Genomic DNA, 15,608 nt, shown 5'->3' with positions numbered 1-15,608 from the left:
TTTTCCATGCATCCACTAACTCTGCAGACACTTTATTAAAAACCGTAGGATGCAGGCCATTATGTTCAGGGGACTTGCCTGCCTTAAATCGCATTAGTATTCCCAGTACGTTTTCTCTAGTGATTGTATAAGACCAGAAGAAATAGGAACAGGAATGGGCCTTCTCCAACATTTAATAGGATTATTAAATCTCCTTAAATTTCTGCTGATACATCATCACCTTATTACCTTTATCTTATTTTCCCAGTCCACTTTAGCCACGTCTGTTTTTAATTGAAAAAGGCATTTTTTGCAGAATTATAAAAATATGGAAGTTAAAAAACAAGAACAATAAACTAACTTAGAGACATCGAGATGTACAGCACGGAAACAGACCCTTCAGTCTAACTTGTCCACACCGACCAGATATCCCAATCCAATCTATTCCCACCTGCCAGCACCCAGCCCATATCCCTCCAAACCCTTCCTATTCATATACCCATCCAGTTGCCTTTTAAATGTTGTAATTGCATCAGCCTCCACCACATCCTCTGGCAGATTATTCCAAACATGTACCACCCTCTGCATGAACAAGTTACATTTTAGGTCTCTTTTATATCTTTCCCCTCTCACCCTAAACCTATGCCCTCTAGCTCTGGACTCCCCGACCCCAGGGAAAAGACTTTGTCTATTTATCCTATCCATGTCCCTCATAATTTTGTAAATGTCTATAAGGTCACCCCTCAGCCTCCGACGCTCCACGGAAAACAGCTCCAGCCTGTTCAGCCTCTCCCTGTAGCTCAAATCCTCCAACCCTGGCAACATCCTTGTAAATCTTTTCTGAACCCTTTCAAGTTTCACAACATCTTTCCGATAGGAAGGTGACCAGAATTGCACGCAATATTCCAACAGTAACCTAACCAATTACCTGTATAGTCGCAACATGACGGTCCAACTCCTGTACTCAATACTCTGACCAATAAAAGAAAGCATACCAAACGCCTTCTTCACTATCCTATCTACCTGCAACTCCACTTTCAAGGAGGTATGAACCTGCAACACTCCCTAGGACCATACCATTAAGTGTATAAGTCCTGCTAAGATTTGCTTTCCCAAAATGCAGCACCTCGCATTCATCTAAATTACAGTCCATCTGCCACTTCTCAGCCCATTGGCCCATCTGATCAAGATCCCGTTGTAATCTGAGGTAACGTTCTTCTCTGTTCACTACACCTCCAATTTTGGTGTCATCTGCAATCTTACTAACTATACCTCTTATGCTCGCATCCAAATAATTTATCCTTGGTGGGAGGTTTACTAGTGCTCTTGGGGGGGGGTTTAAACTAACTCTGCAGGGGCATGGGAACCCAGACTGTAGCTTTAGGGTGCAGGACCTGGAGTGTAGGGAGGTTAGGAACATGGCATCAATTTCAAAGGAGGGTGCCTGTAAACAGGAAAGTGGCTTGAAGTGTGTATACTTCAATGCAAGAAGTATACGAAATAAGGTAGGTGAACTTGCAGCGTGGGTTGGTACCTGGGACTTCGATGTTGTGGCTATTACGGAGACATGGGTAGAACAGGGACAGGATTGGCTGTTGCAGGTCCCAGGGTTTAAATGTTTTAGTAGGGTCAGAGGTGGGGGTAAAAGAGGGGGAGGTGTGGCATTGCTTGTCAAAGATAGTATTACAGCTGTGGAAAGGACGATGGATGAAGACTCGCCATCTGAGGTAGTTTGGGCTGAGGTTAGGAATAGGAAAGGTGAGCTCACCCTGTTAGGAGTCTTTTACAGGCCTCCTAATAGTCCTAGAATCGTAGAAGAAAGGATTGCGAGGATGATTCAAGAGAAGAGTGAAAGTAATAGGGTGGTTGTTATGGGGGACTTTAACTTTCCTGATATTGATTGGGAAAGCTATAGCTCAAGTTCGTTAGATGGGTCAGTGTTTGTCCAATGTGTGCAGGAGGGTTTCCTGACACAATATGTAGATAGGCCAACAAGAGGTGAGGCCATTTGGATTTGGTTCTGGGTAACGAACCAGGCCAGGTGTTAGAATTAAAGGTAGGTGAGCACTTTGGGGACAGTGACCACAATTCGGTGACTTTTACTCTATTGATGGAGAGGGATAAGTGTGCACTACAGGGCAAGAGTTATAGCTGGGGGCAGGGAAATTATGATGCGATGAGGCATGACTTAGGATGTGTGGCTTGGAAAAGTAAGCTTCAAGGCAAGGGCGTAATTGATATGTGGAGCTTGTTCAAGGAGCAACTATTGAGTGTCCTTGATAAGTATGTACCCGTCAGGCAGGGAGGAAAGGGTCGTGTGAGAGAGCCGTGGTTTAATAAGGAATTGGAATCCCTTGTTAAATGGAAGAGAGCGGCCTATGTAAAGATGAAGCTTGAAGGTTCAATTGGGGCGATTGAGAGTTATAAGGTAGCCAGGAAGGACCTAAAGAGAGAGCTAAGAGCAACAAGGAGGGGACATGAAAGGTCCTTAGTTGGTCGGATTAGGGAAAACCCTAAGGCTTTCTATAGGTATGTCAGGAATAAATGAATGACTAGGGTAGGAATAGGTCCAGTCAAGGATGGTAGTGGGAAGTTGCGTGTAGAGGTTGAAGAGATTGGGAGACACTGAATGAATACTTTTCATCAGTATTCACTCAGGAACAGGACATTGTTGTCGATGTGAATACTGAGTCACAATTAAGTAGAATGGATGGCTTTGAGGTATGTAGAGACGAGGTGTTGGAAATCCTGGAAAGGGTGAAAATAGATAAGTCCCCTGGGCCTTATTGGAGGCTAGCAAATGTGGTTCCCTTGTTCAAGAAGGGGAGTAGGGATAACCCTAGTAACTATAGGCCGGTGAGTCTCACTTCTGTTGTGGGCAAAGTCTTAGAGAGAATTGTAAGGGATAGGATTTATGAACATCTGGATAGGAATAATGTGATCAAGGATAGTCAGCATGGTTTTGTGAAGGGCAGGTCATGCCTCACAAACCTTATTGAATTCTTTGAGAAGGTGACTAAGGAGGTGGACGAGGGGAAAGCGGTAGATGTGGTGTATATGGATTTTAGTAAGGCATTTGATAAGGTTCCCCATGGTAGACTACTGCAAAAAATACAGAGATATGGCATTGAGGGTGAGTTGGAGGTTTGGATTAGGAGTTGGCTGGCTGGAAGAAGACAGAGGGTAGTAGTTGATGGCAAAGGTTCATCTTGGAGTGCCGTCACTAGCGGTGTTCCGCAAGGATCTGTTTTGGGACCATTGCTGTTTGTCATTTTTATAAATGACCTGGAGGAGGGGTTAGAAGGTTGGGTGAGCAAGTTTGCGGATGATACGAAAGTCGAAGGAGTTGTAGACAGTGAGGAAGGATGTGGCAGGTTACAGCGGGATATAGATAAGCTGCAGAGCTGGGCAGAAAGGTGGCAAATGGAGTTCAATGTAGCTAAGTGTGAGGTGATTCACTTTGGTAAGAGTAACAAAAAGATGGGGTACTGGGCTAATGGTCAGATACTTGGTAGTGTGGATGAACAGAGGGATCTTGGTGTCCATGTACACAGATCTTTGAAAGTTGCCACCCAGGTAAATAGTGCGGTGAAGAAGGCATATGGCGTACTGGCTTTTATTGGTAGAGGAATTGAGTTCCGGAGTCCTGAGGTCATGTTGCAGTTGTATAAGACTCTGGTGCGGCCACATCTGGAGTATTGTGTGCAGTTTTGGTCGCCATACTATAGGAAGGATGTGGAGGCACTGGAACGGGTGCAGAGGAGGTTTACCAGGATGTTGCCTGGTATGGTAGGAAGATCGTATGAGGAAAGGCTGAGGCACTTGGGGTTGTTTTCATTGGAGAAAAGAAGGTTTAGGGGTGACTTGATAGAGGTGTACAAGATGATTAGGGGTTTAGATAGGGTTGACAGTGAGAATCTTTTTCCACGTATGGAGTCAGCTATTACAAGGGGGCATAGCTTTAAATTAAGGGGGGGTAGGTATAGGACATATTTTAGGAGTAGATTCTTTACTCAGCGAGTCGTGAGTTCATGGAATGCCCTGCCAGTAGCAGTGGTGGACTCTCCCTCATTATGGGCATTTAAGCGGGCATTGGATAGGCATATGGAGGATAGTGGGCTAGTGTAGGTTAGGTGGGCTTGGATCGGCGCAACATCGAGGGCCGAAGGGCCTGTATTGCGCTGTATTCTTCTATGATCTATGTTCTATGTTCTATGTTCTATATAAATGATGAAAAGTAGTGAACCCAGCACCGATCCTTGTGGCACTCTACTGGTCACAGGCCTCCAATCTGAAAAACAACCCTCCACCACCACCCTCTGTCTTCTACCTTTGAGTCAATTCTGTATCCAATTGGTTAGTTCTCCCTGTATTCCATGAGATCTAACCTTGCTAACCAGTCTCCCACAGGGTACCTTGTCGAACGCCTTACTGAAGTCCATATAGATCACGCCTACTGCTCTGCCCTCATCAATCCTCTTTGTTACTTCAAAAATCTTAATCAAGTTTGTGGGACATGATTTCCCAGGCACAAAGCCATGCTGACTATCCCTAATCAGTCCTTGCCTTTCCAAATACATGTACACCCTGTCCCTCTGGATTCCCTCCAACAACTTGCCCACCACTGATGTCAGGCTCACCAGTCTATAGTTCCCTGGCTTGTCCTTACCACCTTTCTTAAGCAGTGGTACCTCTTCTGCAAAACAAACTAAAACTATCACAAAGACACGGAACAATCTTTCCACATTACAATTTGATAAATAATTAAACTTAACAAATTAGATTAACTTAAATTGAACTAAACCAACTTAACTTCAGTTAGATCAAATTAAATTAAATTAATTTACACCACATGACGCACCTCCACTGTCAGCTGGAGCATCAGTTATTATTCCAGTATTTATTCAGGCTTCTTCTCCCCAACCCCCCCACCCCGGCTGCCAAATCCAGCCTTCATGGCTAATCAGTATGATTGACAAGGCCATGTCTGTAATTTCAAAAGGACCACCAGGTCTTAAAACAGTTCCATTTTCTGGTGCACCTCATTCGTAAGAAAGTCCAGGGATATGTGCTCCATCACTAATCTGCGCCACCCTGTGAGACCTGGGTTTTATTCTGAGATCCAGCTCATTAAAATATTCTTCCTTGCACAATACGTGAGAATGTTGAATAGTCTCTTCCTGTGTTCATTTAGCGAAGGCAGATTCAGCCACCCAGAAGAAGGGATACTGGATCCACCTTGATTTCAATTCCCAGGATCCCCTCCAATTCATTTGCTATAGCACCCCAGTACCTATGGGTCCTGTGGCATGACCACAAGCAGTGTGTAAGAGTGCGATACTTGTTTTGCATTTAGGGTGCCCTGGAGATGCTCCTGTCTTAAATTTTGCTAATTGCTCTGGGACCATATAGGCCCTGTGGAGAATCTTTAGTTGCATGGCCTGCGCTTTATTGCAAATCGAGATCTTTTTCACATTCTCCCAGATATCCTCCCATATTGACAACAAGATTTTTGCTCCCAGTTCCTGATTCCAAACTCCATTAAGTCTTTCCATATCTTCCAAATTGCCCCCTCCCCATGGATGGTGTAGGGACTGACCAAGAGAATGCCCGCGCACCGAAGCACTCTTCTCTCCATATCAGACTTATAGCGTGGTCAGAGCGTGGTCCTTTTCTGTATGTAATCCCTAATCTGAGGATATTGGAAGAGGTCCCTACTGGGTAGCCCATATTTATCACTCAGCTGGTCAAAAGACATCAAGACCTTTCCTCAAATAGGTCTTCCAACCAGGAGACTTCCCTGGCCTCCCATCTTTTAAAGCGGGAATCCATTGATCCCGGCCTAAACCTTGGTGTTCCAACTTGGGGGGTGAATGGTGAGGTCTTACATAGATTACACTCACTCTGCCTCATCATTCCCCTCGCTTTGACTGTGTTTATAACGATTGGGCTTTTACAATGTTCAGCAACAGATTTCATCCTGTCCTTAAACAAATTAAGGAGGGGATACTTTGCTTGGTACGCCTTAATGTCTAGCCATATCGACCTTGGATCTTTACACACCCAATCAGTCACATAAGACAATAAGGAGCTTATTTGAAATCATTTAAAGTCTGGGAGATCTACCCCTCCCATTCCCTGTGGGAGTTGCAACTTGGCAAATTTAATGAGAGGACACCTACAACACCAAATCAAGGATCCAAGCCAGACATTAAGCTTCCACAGTGCTTGTCTGGGCAACAACAACATGAGCATTCTTATGGGGTATAATAGGTAAAGAAGAACATTCATTTGAAACAGAGCTATTTGACCTAATCATGGTATTGGTAACCCCTTCCAGCATTGAAGATCTTGTTTTATCTTCTTAAACAACTGCACAAAATTGGCTTTGTACAGTTGATGAAAAGCAGGGGTAATGAAAATACCCAAATACAGAAAACCTTTTTGTGACCACTGAAAGGAAATCGTGTTCCATCTTCCAGGTCAGGTATTCCCACCAGGCCTCCCACAGGTATAGATTCCGACTTTGTAAAATTAATTTTATACCCCAAGAAAATGCCAAATAAATAAATCTTTTGTATTAGAGGGGTACAAACTTTGTCAGATTAGCCAAAAAAAGAACATCATCAGCAAGGAGTGTGATTTTATGCTCTGCCATTCTTACCTCTGGGGCAATTATTTTAGTGTCCTTCTGAATAGCTTCCACCAACAGTTCGATTACTAAAGTGAATATCAGCAGCGAAAGAGGACACCCTTGTTGGCTGCCTCCCCATTGCTAAAGTAATCTGATTTTATGCCATTTGTACAGACCGCTGCCACATGGTCGCTATACAGTATTGTCACCCATCTGGCGAAGGTCCCCTCCCCAAGGCCAGGAAGTTAAAAAGGTATGGCCACTCCACCCGGTCAAACACTTTTTCCATGTCTAAGGAGACCACCAAACCCAGGATTGACCTCTGTTGGCATACCTGTACTATATTCAACACTCTCCTGATATGAATAGAAGAACTGTGACCCTTAATAAAGCCTGTCTGGTCCTCCTTTACGATAGAGAGCAGTACCTTCACCAATCTCAATGCTAGCGTTTTAGACAGGATCTTAAAGTTTACATCCAGCAACAAGATATGTCTGTATGAGGCACAGTCCTCAGGATCTTTCCTTCTCTTAAGAATAAGAGAGATATTGGCCTCCCGAAGAGAGGGCAGAAGGTAATCCTGGCTGTATGAGTGATTGTACATTCCCAATATGAGCTCAGCCAACATATTTATGAACTTCTATAGAACACACTCAGAAATCCATCTGGGCCTGGTGCTTTGCTACTTTGGAGCTGCCTTACTGCCTCTGTATTGCTAATATTGTTAAAAGTGCATTCGATGGGAGGCTTGCTCTCCAGTTATACCTGGGAGATCCAAGTTCCCAAAAAAGGATTCCATCCTTGCTAACCCATCCTCACAACTCTTCAACTGGTATAGCTCTGCATAAAATTTCCTAAATATTGCATTAAACCATTTTAGATTCACGGGTGAGAATACCAGTATTCTCCCTAATGGACATAATGGATTGCGGGGCACTCTTATCCAGATGGCTAGTTCTCCCTTTATTCCATAAGAATTAACTTTGCTAATCCCTCTGACTATTAGGGGGTCTATAATACAATCCCAATAGGGGCAGTAGACATTCAAGATGCCATACTCCTCCCCATGTATTAAGGCTTTTAGGATTACAAACCACCCATGTTCATCCTTAATTTGATCTATTACTTGGAATGGGAGGTTCCTCTGTATTAATATGGCCACCTCTGCTTTTTGAATTGAAAGGCAAAAATAATACCCTGCTAAACCCTCCCTGCTGTAATTTTAAATGTTCCTTATCATTCAAGTATGTTTCTTGTAGCAGAGCAATATCAACACTCTCCTTTCTGAGATTCGAGAGCACCTTCTTTCTTTTGACCGCGAATGACTCCCCTTTATGTTCCAGGTGCACTATCTAAAGAACAACTAGCCATAACCACCTAAAGTGGCCCGCAGCCCCCTGAGAAGAAGAAGCCTACTCATAGTGCGTCGAGTGGAGACAAAAGAAGATTTATAAAATCTAAAAACTACCGCTACAGACTCTACCAAAACAAAACAAAACTAATCACTACTCTTAAATTAAACACAAAACAAATAGCTGGAGACGTTCTCCCTTGCCCATAGGAGGCACTCATCCTACTCCCTAATACCACCATGGCTCCTTCCGGCTAGAGCTGCGCCTCAAACCCAAGTAATACAGAAACAAAGAAAACCTATAATTTAAATACATGGAAATGAAAAGTAGGTGTCCAACCCATCCCCTCCATATGTCAACCCCACTTGCCTTTAATGAAAAAAATGACCACCCCACACTCAAAGAGAACAAAATGAATAACAGGAATTAATAACAATGGCAAGAAAGGGAAAGATAGAGAGAAGAAATAGGGAACCCTCCCCCCCAACCCCCACATTATCAGAACCATGCCAGGCATACAAAATTAACAAGTGAGAGAGCAAAGTTTTTTTGACCCAGTCAGTCTATTTTAAAGAGTCTAGGAATTCCCTTGACTTCTCTACTGAGTCAAAGTTATGAACAGACCCTCCATGGCTGAAGTGCAATACTGCCGGATGCCTCACGGAGTATTGAATGTTCAGGTCTCTCAACCTCTTCCTGACTTCATCAAAGGATTTCCTTTTTCTAATTACAGCCCCAGAAAAGTCTTGAGAAAACATAATTTTCGACCCCTTGTACACCAGGTCCTGTGAGTCTTTTTCCAGCATTTTGGAGGCTTCCATAATAATTTGCTTTTCCTTATAGCACTGGAGTCACGCTAGGGCCGGGTGGGGACGCTGATCCGACCCGGACCTGCGCATTGCCATCCAGTGGGCCTGTTCCACACCCACCCGGCCCGACTCGAGTCCCAGTCCCAGAAGGTGCAGGAGCCAGTGCTCCAGGAGCTGACCAGATTCTCACCTTCTTCACGTTCCGGGAGCCCAATTATACATAAGCTCTTTCTTTGACCTCGATTCTTGAGGTCGTCGACCTGGTCTAACAAGGCTCACATCTGGCTTTCCAGTATTTGGATCTGCTCCTCTGAGGTTTCTGCTGTGGTCTCCAATGCCGTGGTCCTCTGCTCAACCGCCTCCACGCGTTGATCAAGCTTTTGGATCTCCTGCCCATGCTTTTGTAGAGATAGGTTCCAGCACTGACTTGATTATTCTCTCAGAGATTTAAGATTCCAAGACTAAGTTCTGCTGTTCCAGTGGGTTCAAAGGCGCTGCCGTGGGGGTCGGCTCTGTGGCCATGAGCACGTCCGATACTATAGGCGAGAGTCCTACTTGCTGTGATTCTTGTGATCCTTTTCCTTTGGTCATCTTTTTCATCTTCTTCTTCCCAAAATGTTAAAATTAGTGTTCAAAGGTTCTTGAAGCTTTATTTTACTTTATTTTCATGATTTTTCTTATAAATGACTCATGAGGGCAGGGTGAAAGCACCACTTTTCTTGGAATATGGTGCAGAGATCAGCATAGCAGACCTATCAGATCACCAGCATTTTGGATCCTCAGCCAACTCTGTTTTTATACTCTTGTGTACTCTAGTCTTTATTTATTCCACCATTCATTATATCACAGACCTCCCTCTGAGTTCTTTGTATCACCCTCTCCTCTTTGAATTGCTTAAAATCTGTGACATTTCTAACTGTTCCCAGTTTGATTTTCTTCCCAGTTTGATGAAAGGTTTGATGTAAAATATTAACTTTGTTTCTCTCTCCACTGATGCTACTGAGTATTTTCAGCATTTTCTGATTTTAATTATCACCTTTCCAGTACTTGGTTCAACATCTGAATTCAAATTGATATTCATTTAATGAATCTTGAAGAGGAATTGCTTATACTAGGTTTATAAAAATTGCAGTGGAATGCATTTCAATGCACAACACGTTGCTGCCGACCAATCTGCGCCCTATCTCATGCAGTATACACTGCTGTTCACTTTGAAACATAGCATACTTGTGATCCGTCCTGATGAATTTAAGATTAAAAACATTAGCAACATGAGAACTTTCTCGGTAATGTTCAAGTTCTGCACTATCAAGTTGCAGAGTGGGACAGTGCACATTAGCATCTTTAGTTCTTAAAAGGTCCATCAGCACTCAGTGTTGTTTGGAGGAGACAAAAATGAAATGGTAACTCCTTGTAAATTGCAAGATCAATGATTTGCTTTCTTTGAATATTCTTTGGTAGCCACAATGAATATGTGATTCTGACATGTTTAACAAGCCTGTGAAGAAGTGCCTCCTTGGGTTATGGATATATTTTCTATGACAAACTGCATTGTGTTTCTTAACAGGAGTTGGACTGGCTGCTGTCATCTTGTCTTTTTGGCTCAACACTTACTACATTGTGATTATAGCCTGGGCTATCTACTATCTCTTCAGCTCTTTCACATCAGTAAGTCTCAGTTCTTAGACATTACTGACAGATTCTGTCAGGCTCTCCTGTTCTTCTCTGTATCTTCAAATGGAGGAATACCTTTGGAATTCTTGGAGAAACAGCAGGAGTACAATTTAGTTTGCAGCTTCCAACTTGTTGCATTCCTGACACAGGCCACCAGAGCTAATATGAAGGTGGATTTCCATTCAGACCGGACGTTTCTCATCTCCCACTCTGGTTTTAAGAAGGCAGGAGAGTGAGAGAGAGAGAGAGAGAGTGGCGGGTGACAGGGTGGGGCTGGGGGGGCCTAGTGTGGGGAAGTGAGAGAGAGAGGGTGAGAGAGACACACACATCGTCACACGCACATTTCCCTATATTCCCATTCCCCCAAACACAGCCACACATGCACTCTCACACATACCCATTCAAATATGCTCACACCCACCAACAAACCTAACCAAGAACAGCCAGACTTTCTCTTTCACAATCATTCACCCCTACCATATTTGCACACACATCCACATACTCATCCACACCCAACCACACACCAAACCGTCACCATATACCCGCCTGCTCACTACAGCCACCTTTTCCCTTGCACCTACTTATTCACTGTCACCCACTATCATCCACATGGATGGATCCATTGACCCATGGCCAACCTACATATCTACACCCACCCATGCATCCATTCATTCTTACCCACCTGTGCACTTTCCTATTCATTTACAGCCACCCAGTATACATCAATCCCCTGATACACATCCACACAACCATTTATACACTCACCCATTCAGCCACGTTCACGCAAACATTTACCCTTTCGCTCACAGCCACTCAAACAAGCACCCATTCACTCTCACCCAGACATTCACACCCATCCATTCACTTATGGCCACCCATATATCCAGCTATTTTCTGACACCCACATATCCACACCATTCACTCATTCACACTCAGGCCCAGTAGTTTAGGTGATTGGTAATACTGAAGAGCTGCAGAGGATGGCTGTGAAGTGCCAACCAGTATTTTCCTCCTGTCTGGTCTAACACACAGCTCTCTCAAACTGTGCTGTAGCTGGAACCACTGCTGTTTGTGGCAATCCAGTTTGTCTTATAACCCCAGCAGCAGAGGCCCATTCTTATTGACCTCTCAAGCCTGGTAGTGTCCAGATTCTAATTCCTTCCTCCGCTCCCTAGTGGGGGATTCTTGTTTCCCCTCCCCTTCCAAACAATGTCACGACTCACATTACTCAAACATATGTTTGATACATAAAATATGTTAAAAAAAATTAAATCTCTGATATTACACATTCTGGAATAAAATTCAACTTGTCTCCATACATCATGTCCCACATTTAGCTGTTTCAAAACAATTCAAATAACCTTGATACCTACAATATACATACCATGTTAGGCATAGAGCCAGAGAGCAAAATAAGTCTTGGTATTTCCATCTGTTGGAAAGTCCATTGTAAATGGCTCTTTACTGTATCAAGCTAAGAACGTTTTTAACCGTGCATTTTTAGGGGATCTTTATTGTGTTTTTGAGGCATGCTCTTCAATTTTTGGGAAAAAAAAACCAATATATTTGATTTGAAAATATTTGATGTAATATGTGCAGGAAGCTTATTTTTAAATCTAGCTTGTCCTGTTCCTACAGTAAGTGCCAAGACCTATTATAATGAGGAAGGAGAGAGCTACACTGACATTTCATCCCATTTATTTAAATACTACAACTATTCAGCAAGGCCCAACTCAAGGGTATACCTGAGCCTGGACTTTCACTGAGATGTCCGTATAATCTAGAGGTGGGGTAAATCCTTCCTGAGTGGTCAAGGGAGATAGAAGTGATGGGATTGCAGACTACTGTTGAGAATACAGGATGCAATATTGTCAATAAGGTTTGATTTGTTATGAGTGGTTTTAGAATGATTCACTAAGAAGCTTTAAGATAAGCTGAATTACAAAATACTGAATACAGTTAGCAGTATAGATAATGAGTGCTCATGTGGAAATGGACAAAGATGGTCTGGGTAAAAGAATAAAGGTTTGAGAGAAAGCCCAAAGTAACATCCTCAGTATGACAACTTCTGTCCATCTCCAGATATAGCCTACAGTGTTAGCCTAAGATGTAGTAAAAGAGGTTGGTGGACAAAGGCCGCTGCAGGCATTAACTACTGTCCGATTCATGGAACTATTTTGATTTTGCCAAAAGTAATTTGGAGGAAATTTTTGTCTTATGGAATCTAACGTCCACTTTAGAGTGAGAAGATGCTGCTACAGCTGTTTGGTTGGCAGATGAGATGGAGTGATAAAATGATATTTTCAGTTAATATGAGGAAATTTATTTGTTGCTTCTGAATGATATTTTTGAGGTTGTCATAATTGATTACACTACTAAGGATGGAGCTTCAAAGTTACAAAGTTATTCCAAAGACAACCAAAAAACAACTCAATTTCATTTTGCTTCTTTAATGTACATTGATTGATGGATTTGTGTTTTTTTTCTACAGGAGCTTCCTTGGCAAAGCTGTGACAATGAATGGAACACAAAAGTATGTTTCTCTAACTACTCTCTGCTTGATACCAGTAACATGACCAGTGCAGTGACAGAATTCTGGGAGTAAGGGATGCTCATTCTGTTTGTTGAAATGGAGATATTTTTATCTTCTAGTAATCATTATTGATTAATAGTAATTGATTTTATCTATTCATAATAGCTGTTGATAAATCGTAAAAATGTGAAATGTATGGCTTATGAGATACATGCAACTGGATGTCACTTTCCTCCTTTGGTGAGTTTGAAGGAGGAGGAGGCACATAAAATCCACAAGGTGTCTTTCCTATTGTCTGGCCCAACCTTACTGAAGTTTCAGGAGTGGGGATGTGGTGGACATTCTGCCCATTTTTAGACCTATTCAGATCCTTAAATAGCTGCTTAAGGGCTTCATCCTCAGGTATCAGTCACTATTTACGTAAGACTGTGCATGATTGCACAAAGCAGTCACAAAAGAGGAGGAACCATTTAATAGAAACCTGCTAAATGATCCTGGGCTGCAGTAGGCACTGCGTGATGGAGTACTCCTCTCCTTGAATCCCACAATAGTTATTCTAAATTTGTTGGCTAAACCTCATGATTGAAGTGAAATAGCTCAGCTATGTTAATGCTAACTTTATACACACAGTTGTAGATCGTAGATACACACACACAATGGGAAAATGTGAGTGGACGTAAAAATTTTCTGTGAAAAAGAGAACGTGGTGCATATAGGCTTCTTTCATGCAGTGTGTTGGGTGCAACAGTTTAGCATTTGGGACCATTACCAGAAATGTGCCCCATTTAAGTTCTTCCTCTTCTTCCTCTTCCCCACTCAACAATGAGTCACATTCTCAGTGCTAATCAATTACAAATACAAACCCGCCAGAATCCGGGTTAGGCTTGCAAGTTACAACATGCTTCTGATTTTTAAAAAGCAAAAGAACTGTGGATGTTGTAAATGAGATACAAAAACCGAAATTGGTGGAAAAGCTCAGCAAGGCTGACAGCTTTTGCGGAGAAAAACCAGAGTTGATGTTTTGGATCGAGTGATCCGACCTCAGATCCTTCATCTGATTTTATCTCTGCATCTTAACTGCCATCAGGAAATGAAAATTTTGTATTGTCTCTAATTAAATCAACCTGGCCACTTTATTTTGCACTCTTGAGGGCTCCATAGAATCTCATCCAGCTAGGAACTATTTCAGAAATATTTCACCTTCGTTGTTCACCCAGCTAGAAATGGTGACAAATGAAAGGTCTTAATAATGGGAAGACTCATGGTGAATAATTTAATCCAATTGGATTGAAAATTGTAAACAGCCATTTGTAGATGGAGATAAAGATTATCTATTGATGTGAGGTAGTGAATCACATTAAATATTTTGATATATTTTCAGACGAAATGTGCACCAAATTACCAGTGGTTTAGATGAACCAGGGAGCATTCGGTGGCCTCTGGCTGGAACACTGGCCCTCTCTTGGTTGTTGGTCTATTTCTCAATCTGGAAAGGAGTGGAGTGGACAGGAAAGGTATGTCCAAAAAGAATTCATGCCTTATTTACCCTTCAGAGAAAACAAAATAGATGTCATCACTAAATGAAGCTAAGTTCAGTGGATGGTTTGTTGTTCTTTGAAAAAAAACATTAGGCTGGATTTTCCAGATAGCGGCAATCTTGTGTAGATTGCCACTCTGGCCCTCCTTTCTGATGACATAAGGGAACTTCACGTTGTAAGAGGAGATTCCATTAAGATCTCCCTCAGTAATGGTTTTGATTTGAATTATTATTGTCACATGTACCGAGATACAGTGAAAAGTATTGTATTGCATGCTAACCAGACAGCTCACACCTTACACAAGTTCACTCTCAAGAAGTCCGACCTGACGTCTGCGGTGGTAACTGTGGTGCAGATGCATGCAAGGTTGTCAGCGTAGGTGACATCATTTCACTGACCTCCTTGAATGTATTTAGCTCATTGGGAAGGGATGCATTGTTGTCAATGAATCTATTCAACTTTGCTTTGTAATCAGTTATATCGTGTAAACCTTGCCACAGTAAACGTGTGTTTGTGTGGTTAGTCTGGAACTCTCGTTTAGCCTGGTATTGTCTCTTGGCATCCCTGATGGCTTTGTGAAGATTGTACCTAGATCTCCTGTATAAGTCAGGGTCACCTGATGAACACCTCAGACCTGGACTTCAGTAGGGAGTAACTCTTTTGGTTCATCCATAGTTTGTAGTTGGGGAACACTTGGATTAACTTCTTTTGCACACAGTTGTCTACACTTTAACTGATGAAGTCTGCGTCAGTACTGAAATACTCATTTGAGTTGGCTGCTGAGTTGTTGAATATGGACGAGGACACCAACTCCAAGCAGTCATAGAGGAACTCGTCCATTACCTCAGACCAACACGATATGACTTTCTGTACCAGATCCTCATGCTTCAGCTTCTGCTTGTAAGCGGGGAGAAGTAGCACAGCCCTAGTCTGATTTACCAAAATGCAGATGGGGAATAGAGTGGTAGGCATCATTGATGGTTGTGTAGCAATGGTCCAGAGTGTTTAGGCTTCTGGTGGAATAGAAGACATTTTATTAGTACCTTGGTAGTACATTCTTGAACTACGGGGAGCTATTCATCATTCCAA

General features: G+C 42.6%; 1 protein-coding gene across 2 annotated transcripts in view; it reads left to right on the top strand.

The window, feature by feature from the left end:
• LOC122559629 (sodium- and chloride-dependent GABA transporter 1-like) overlaps positions 1–15,608 on the top strand; it is a 72,892-nt gene that overhangs the window by 14,181 nt on the left and 43,103 nt on the right. For both annotated transcript variants that reach the window (XM_043709425.2, XM_043709427.2), the window contains 3 exons: positions 10,342–10,442; positions 12,940–13,049; positions 14,363–14,495. In XM_043709425.2, the coding sequence (XP_043565360.1) occupies positions 10,342–10,442; positions 12,940–13,049; positions 14,363–14,495 (344 nt within the window). The remainder of the gene's footprint in view (positions 1–10,341; positions 10,443–12,939; positions 13,050–14,362; positions 14,496–15,608) is intronic.

The sequence above is a fragment of the Chiloscyllium plagiosum genome, unplaced genomic scaffold (genome assembly GCF_037043375.1).
Source record: "Chiloscyllium plagiosum isolate Xiang-an unplaced genomic scaffold, Cpla_swu_hap1 HiC_scaffold_19, whole genome shotgun sequence".
NCBI lineage: Eukaryota > Metazoa > Chordata > Chondrichthyes > Orectolobiformes > Hemiscylliidae > Chiloscyllium > Chiloscyllium plagiosum.
This window is presented reverse-complemented; position numbering and strand designations above follow the sequence as displayed.